At 34.6% G+C, this 7,528-nt stretch overlaps 2 protein-coding genes across 3 annotated transcripts; both read left to right on the forward strand.

The window, feature by feature from the left end:
* On the forward strand, window positions 266-2,493 carry LOC107635860 (uncharacterized protein At5g49945; the record flags this gene model as incomplete). Its single annotated transcript, XM_016339413.1, is given in 3 exon segments — window positions 266-1,036; window positions 1,711-1,864; window positions 1,867-2,493. Coding segments are annotated over 3 exon segments (1,203 nt in total), but the record flags the coding sequence as incomplete, so codon positions are not given.
* LOC107637516 (metallothiol transferase FosB-like) lies at window positions 4,114-5,075 on the forward strand. Of its 2 annotated transcripts, XM_021120503.1 has the most exons (2): window positions 4,121-4,705; window positions 4,764-4,806. In XM_021120503.1, exons 1-2 carry the CDS (start codon window positions 4,260-4,262, stop codon window positions 4,777-4,779), a joined length of 462 nt encoding a protein of 153 aa, XP_020976162.1. In that variant the 5' UTR covers window positions 4,121-4,259; the 3' UTR covers window positions 4,780-4,806. The 2 variants fall into 2 exon arrangements, with proteins under 2 accessions (XP_016196409.1, XP_020976162.1); XM_016340923.2 differs by having other exon boundaries at window positions 4,114-5,075.

The raw sequence follows: 7,528 nt of genomic DNA on the forward strand, positions 1-7,528 counted from the left end.
TTTGATATAATCCGGAGAAGATTGGATTTTTTAGTATAAAAATTGAAAGTAATTTTGAAAAAATAATTGTGTTCATCCTTGGGCGTCGGGTAAGGCATTAACCCGGATCCGGATTTGAGAGACGAAGCATCAGTCTTTGTAAGTTGTGATTGTAGGTCTCTCTATCTTTTGTTTCTGCTGCGATTTACTTCCTCCGTCGTCGTCTCAACATCACCATCGATGGGAAATCGAAGCCAACGGTGTCGCCGGTTGCTGTACTTGTTGACGCTCTTATGCATCTTTCTCTCTCTCTCTCTGGTTGCTGTTGGCGGCGATTCCCACTTCGAGGGATTCGAAGCTGAAGACGACGAATTCGAAGACGCTTCTATCGATCCCACCACTCTCCGCTCTCCCCGCCGATCCCGTATCCTCCGATCACAATGCTTCCCTCTCCGATCCAACTTCCCCTCCCACCCAACCCGACGCCAAGCGTCCTCGCTCCTTCACCGTGGAGATCGTATGCATCTCTTTCCTCATCGTGTTCGCCATCAACTACTTCACCGGAAAGCGCGAGAACGAGAACATAGCCCTCTCTTGGGCCGCACAGTTCGCCGCCAAGGACTCCATCTTCGAGAAGAATTTCAGCCTCCTCGGCATCGGCGATGGCGGCGACGACTCTCCACTCCTCCTGAAAGAAGGACAAACCACCTTCAAGTTTTACGCCAGCGGCCGCAGGTACTGCCAGGGCCTTCTGGCCACACTGGAGCTCAAGAGCCGCCACGATCTCATCGCCAGAATCTACAACATGGTGGTTCCTACCAGGGACGAGATCAGCTTCGAGGTTTACATGAACGACGACGCCATGGATCACGTGGTCTTCGCCATGGCCAAGAAGAAGGCTGCCAAGGCCATGCACAAGGATGTCAAGGACTTGCAGAGGTTCGCCGGTTTCGTCTCCGCCCCAAATGGCCGCAAGTGGATTACTGACGATTTGGCTGTGATTTCTGAGTCCAAGGAAGTTGCTGGCGAGTTGATCACCGATGCTGTCATTGATCAGGTTTCATCTTTTGATTTCTTTATCTAGCTTTTCATGTTTGATTCGATTAGTGGTAAGAATTTCAATTCTAATGAGCATTGATCTGCATTCGGAGACTCCCTTTAGGGTTGCTCTTTAGCTATATATTGTATCCTATGATTCTAATTCAAGGTGTGCTAATACATATAGGGATACCCTGTAACCCAAGGATAAATGGAATGCAAGTTTGACTTTTAAGGCTTGTAATTTGTTCATTTATTAGCTAGAGGAATATACTTGTAATCTATTGTAGTACTACTGCTGCTGCTGCTGCTTCTACTAATAACAAGATAATAATATGGGAAAATTTTCAAGTGTGCCGTCATACTGGTGTTTCAGTGATTTTTAACCGTTGATCTTAATTATAAAAAATCACTGATACACCGGTATGACGGTACACTTGAAAATCTTCTAATAATATGTCTAGTTATTTTCAGAGGAATATTATGTATGATGCATTCATGCTTGTCTCTCATTACATCCTCCTTCTAAATGCGGCTGGTTTTTAAAGTTTTAGTATATAAGTTTTCTAATTTGCTAATTTAGTACTTCATTCTATTTAGGATCATGTAATTGTTTAATTTTTTCCATGTGAAATGTGTGTCTTGGTATCATCTACCCTATTCTTACTGCTTCAAATGAATGCAATGCTGCAGGTGTTTGGTGAAAAAGCTTTTGAGAAATATGGGAAAAGTTTAATATCCTTGCATTTCTCCGACCAACACCCTGGCAGACACAGGAAGGTACTGATGTTCAAGTTTGCGCTTCCGTCTGCTAAAATCAATATATGCATGCTTGGATTGAAAATTTTATATACTATTTGTCTTTGGTCTCTGATTGAATCGTGTGCATTATTTAGGCTCGGTCCAAGACGGAGACGGCCCGACAAAAGGCTGCTCAAGAGGCTCAAAAAGAACTCCGAAATGCTCAGCAAGAGGCCATGCAGAGAAGAAAAGCAGAGAGGAAAAAGATGATGGAGGAGGCTGAGGCAAAGCTCAGTGCGGAGGCTATTCGAAAGAAGGAGGCGAAAGAGCGCGCCCGCCAAATGAAAAAGGCAATGCCAAGGATGAAAATGGCTCGCGGTGCCTAATTATTTAACGTTATTGTGTTTGATGATGACTCACGAGTAGAGTTGAAGACCATCCCCACCCCACCTTGTAGTTGGGTCTCCTGCCTTTTGTAGAACTAGGGCAGTGTACTTTTGTTAGTCGGCATTTCTTCTAAAGAAGCTAAGCTAGATAGGCGTGGCCACCTTATGGCGGATATGCAATGTACCAAATTGTCGATTTTAGAAACATTTGCCTATAAGCTCCTAGTTACAACTTCAAGCAACCTTTTTCTGGCTTTTGGACAAGGTTGTATCCTCATTTTCTTTTTCTGACAGCGTGCCCAAAATCCATATTGTGACAACGCCTAAATGGACTTCCTTATTTGCTTTTCGTTGTTTTGTTTATTTTTTATTTTTCTAATTTGAGAGAAAAGAAGAAAAAGAAAGAACATTCTTTCAGTTGCTAATCCACTGTTAACCCTTATTGATCCATACTCAATGTAGTAGTTTCTTAGAAGAATACGATGCTATTTAAACTTTTTTTTAATGGTATTTTTTAATTTGATAAGTTAAAGATTAATTTATCGAGCATTAAAATTTTTATTTGAGAATTTGCAGTTAAACATAAATTGTTGTATATTTTTTTTTTTGGTATTGTCATAAATTGTTGTATATATAAGACATGATTTGAACTCTTTGATATTTCGAATCCATATTGTAGCTCCCTTGATCAAATTGTGGGCTTAAACGTGCAATAGGCCTAAAACGATGCAGAAACGCAAAAGGTTTGTAATATAACTTAAATGTGGGCCAACTATACTTTTGATTAGCTATAAATGAAATAATGAAAATAAACTAAAGAGGACATGTCAAAAAATGAAGAGAAAAAAAGGGATTTTTTTAGTTATAAATAAAATGAAAGTTAAGTACGATTTTGGTTTCTAAGTAGAAGTAAAAAATTTATTTTATCTTTGACTTTTTTTTCGCTATAAAATAATTCTAAAAGTTTAGTTTGTTTTAAAATCGTCTTTCGAATGAAAATATCATTCCCCTTCTTCCCCAAATCAACCAAATGCGAAGATGAATCCAGAAGCTGAAGCAGATCAGAAGCAAAAATAACACCAATGAACTCAGAACTCAGAAAATTATCATCATCAAAACTCATAAAATCATCATCTGAACTCAAAAGAACGACAACAAAAACAGCTAGAAGCAGAAGAACAACAATAACAAAAGAACAACAAGAACCAAAAACTCAGAAAATCATCATCATCATCAAAACTCAGAACCCAAAACTCAGAAAAACAAAAACCCATAACTCAGAACTCAGAAAAATCAATCAATAACGGAATCAGAAGAACAACAACAACAAAAGAACAGAAACTAGATTGATAATCAGAAGCAAAAGGAGCAAGAACCAGAAGAAACCAGAAACCGGCGAGGAGCAGCGACGACCGGCGGCTGAACAAGGAGGAGGAGCAGAAACGGCGAGCGGCGCACGACGTCCACCTTCGCGGATCTGCTGGCATCGACGTCGAGTCAGGAAGAGGAACAACGGCGAGATCTGGCGGTGAGATCCAGCGGAAACGACGAGGAGCAGTGGTGGCGGCGGCGGCGGCGAGGACCCTTCCCCCTCTTCTTCCCGAACCCCCCCTCCCTTTTCCTTTACGCTTTTTCTTTTTTTTTAGTTAGGGGTAAAATGGTAATAAAAATAAAAAATTTTGATAAAAAAGACGATTTTAAAATAAACTGAAATTTTTGGGACCATTTTGTAACGAAAAAAAGGTTAGACGAAATAAATTTTTTACCTCTATGTTAAGAATCAAAATCGTACTTAACTCTAAAATTAAAATAAGAGAAGTTGGATTTTATGTTATTAAAAGAGTAGTACAACGTGGATAACGTTTTGCAGTAAGACAGTAAAAATATAGGTGACATGATGGGTCAAAAATAACAGCATCTCGTAATAGAAACAGGTTATTGACCTATTGTAGTTGGTTGTTGACAATAATAAAATAGAAATTTAGCTGAGGTGTATCTGTTATTAGTACTTATCCGTAACGCAAATTTAGCTAGATAAATAATTATATATTAAATAAGTTCAATTTTGTGGTGCTCTCTCAGATTCATAATCTTGGTGTTTGGGGAAAGAGAGACATGAGATCAATGGCAGCGGAATCATCATGTTTGCTTGCACTGAATCATGTGTCATTCATATGCAAGAGTGTGAGTGAGTCTGTGAAGTTCTATGAGAATGTGTTGGGATTCAACCTCATCAAGAGGCCTTCTTCTTTCAACTTTGAAGGTGCTTGGTTATTCAACTACGGAATTGGAATACACCTGCTTGAGTCAGATAAGATTCCGGTGGAAAGAAGAGCCATAAATCCAAAAGAGAATCATATATCGTTTCAGTGCACAGACATGAGCGTGATAATGCAGAAACTGGATGAGATGAACATAAAGTATGTGAGTACGGTTGTTGAAGACGGTGGGATCCAAGTAGATCAGCTTTTCTTCCATGACCCTGACGGTTACATGATTGAAATCTGTAACTGTCAGAACCTCCCTGTTCTTCCAATTTCTTCATTACCATCATGCCCTCTCAAGCAGCCTAGCACGCCTACTACTACCACCAAGTGCTTTGCTCATCATGGATATGCTGAAGATTTCAATTTAACATTAATCAACATATTATTATAGCTTAGGAAGATTTTCAAGTGTACCGTGGTACCGATTTATCAGTGATTTTTAACCGTTGATCTTAATTATATATATTATATATATTTTTGTAATTAAGATCAACGGTTAAAAATAACTGAAACACCGATATGACGGTACACTTGAAAATTTTTTTATAGTTTATGTATGTATTATATTCTAGTAATTATATATGTGTGGAGCCTAGGAGTCAATGCAAATATATAGCCAATGCTATCATTTTGTACAAAATTCATGATTTATTGATTTTAACCATGGGACTCAATTGTAGTATGTTTTTCATCTCATATGTTGCCAATTGAATACAAAACATAACAACAGAAAGACACAGAAAAAGATAAAATTTTAATTTGAATAATTCTCACAGAAAAAATCAAATTAGGGATGTCCAAATCCAACTGCATATTATATAAAAATTAGCTACTAAAATTAGTCATTAATATATTTGTGTATAAATATATATATATTGTTCAATTTATTTTTTATGTATATTTATATTTTAACATGTGTTTTATTCTGGTAGTTAATTTTGATAATTCATTTTGGTGTTCGTTTAGTATGATTTTGTATATTAATTTATTTGCGCTGGTTGACAATATTATTAATGTATGTATATGATGATTATTTGGACGATTAAAATTGAGTTAGGAATATTATTATTTTCAAGGACACAGTTAATATTATTAAATTCTCTTCTAGAATTGGAATGTAGTCCGTAGCCTACTATGGTTGTTTGAGTACAAGTGAGATTAAGATTCAGAATATAAATGCAATATTAGTATGATCTCAGGTCATTGAGTTGTTTAATATGTGCAGTCAGAAGCAGTATTGGGTTGATCTGATGTATCTTTATATCCTAATGTTAATGGTTGATGATGATAAAAAACTTATATTAAAAAGCTGACCATATCTATATATGACAGGCCACTTATTTATGGCTAGCTAGCTGCACAAAGAAAAAAGAATTAAGGACGATCATGTAAATGAATTAACTCATCAAATTAAAGAGATTAAAGAAACGCCAATGAGTTCGAGTCTTATATCTTTGATAAAAAAAAAAAAGAAATTAAAGAAACAATGCCAATGTGACAGGGATAAAACCTAGCTATTAAAATCCAAAGACCCTTGCTTTATTCTCTAACACATTGTTTGGTTTAAATGATTTTGAAAGGAAGGAAAACCAAAGAAAAGAAAATGGGTGGAAAAGCCCATTTTCCATTGTTTGGAACACAAGAGAAAATGGATGGAAAACCAAAAAATTGGTATGGGACCCATATAATTTTTTTCCTCTCAATACTGGAAAGAAAACGGAAGAGAGAAGGCTAAAGAATGTTAATTCCATATTTACCCTTCTAACAATAAAAAGCAAAATTCTTAACTCATTATGTGAAATTAATATATATAAGGGTAATAAAGTAATTTTTTCTTCATCCATATTTTCTCTTTATTTTCTTTCCTTCCATTTTCTCTTCATCCAAACAATATACAAAAAAATTCACTTTTTCTCTCATTTTCTTTCCTCTCATTTTCTTTCCATTCATTTTCTTTCCTCTCATTTTCCATCAAACATCCAAACATAGTGTAAGAGCCAATTTTAAATGTTAGGTCGGTGTAGTTTAAATTTCTTTAAAATATAATTTAATTATTTTAATTATTTTTAATATTTTATTTTAATTATATCAAATATTTAAAACATTTTTTGTTTTAATAAATAACAATATATACTATATCTAAATTTATTTTAAAAATATATATTAAGAATAAGATCGGACACGCTGACACGTGATGGTATTTAGGTGTGTCCAAGTGTGTCCGGAGAAAAAAATTTTATTTTTTATTGAGACACGATTTGGACACAGCAGACACGCGTGTCGAACGAGTGTCTGTGAGTGTCGTATCCAAAATATGTCCGACACGGCAACCCAGCAAAGTGTCCGTGCTTCATAGATTATGACATGATTTTGGCCTTCTGAATGTGAGATATTATAACGACAAGTATGAACAAACCTTAAGAAGTCAAATGCAGTAACTTGGTTCACACCAAGAGACAAGACTATTGTTGTCTATATGGCTATGTTTGTTTGTTGAGATATAAATATTAATTATTAAATATGATAATATATGTTTATTATTTATTTGTTGAGATATAAATTTAAATAGATACAGTAATATATAAATACATATAAAAGAGACACAAAAATAAAATTTATATAACATAAATTCAATTTTTTTATTTTTAATTATTTTTAAAATTATTAATGTATATAAAATATTATTAAATACATTATAAAATTTGTATATTTTTATGTTTATATATCTTTATGTATTATGTATGTGTTTATGTGTCTTAAAGACACTAATCAAAGATACGGATACTGCTACTTACTACAACTATTGAAGCTTTGGTCCCCTAAGTCTTAGAACTCTTAATTCAATTTTTAATGTTTCAAATACTTTATCTTAATCTTAACGAGTTTTAGTCGTTTTATTTCAGTCCGAATAAATTTATAATTGTTTTACTATTAAATTTAATACGAGCAATTAACATATTTAAGAGACAATAATATTTATTTTAATAAGTAAATAAGTAAAATTGTTTCATCAATGATCACTAACATATTTTTTTATTTTATTTTGGAACATCGATAATTAAATGATGATAGAATTTATAATTTTTTTTATAAGAAAGAGATTAAAAAAAAATGTTA

The sequence above is a fragment of the Arachis ipaensis genome, chromosome B04, assembly GCF_000816755.2.
Source record: "Arachis ipaensis cultivar K30076 chromosome B04, Araip1.1, whole genome shotgun sequence".
Lineage (NCBI taxonomy): Eukaryota > Viridiplantae > Streptophyta > Magnoliopsida > Fabales > Fabaceae > Arachis > Arachis ipaensis.

Coding starts and splice junctions, on each gene's coding strand:
- LOC107637516 (XM_016340923.2), top strand. CDS start 4,260: ATGAGATCAATGGCAGCGGAATCATCATGTTTGCTTGCACTGAATCAT.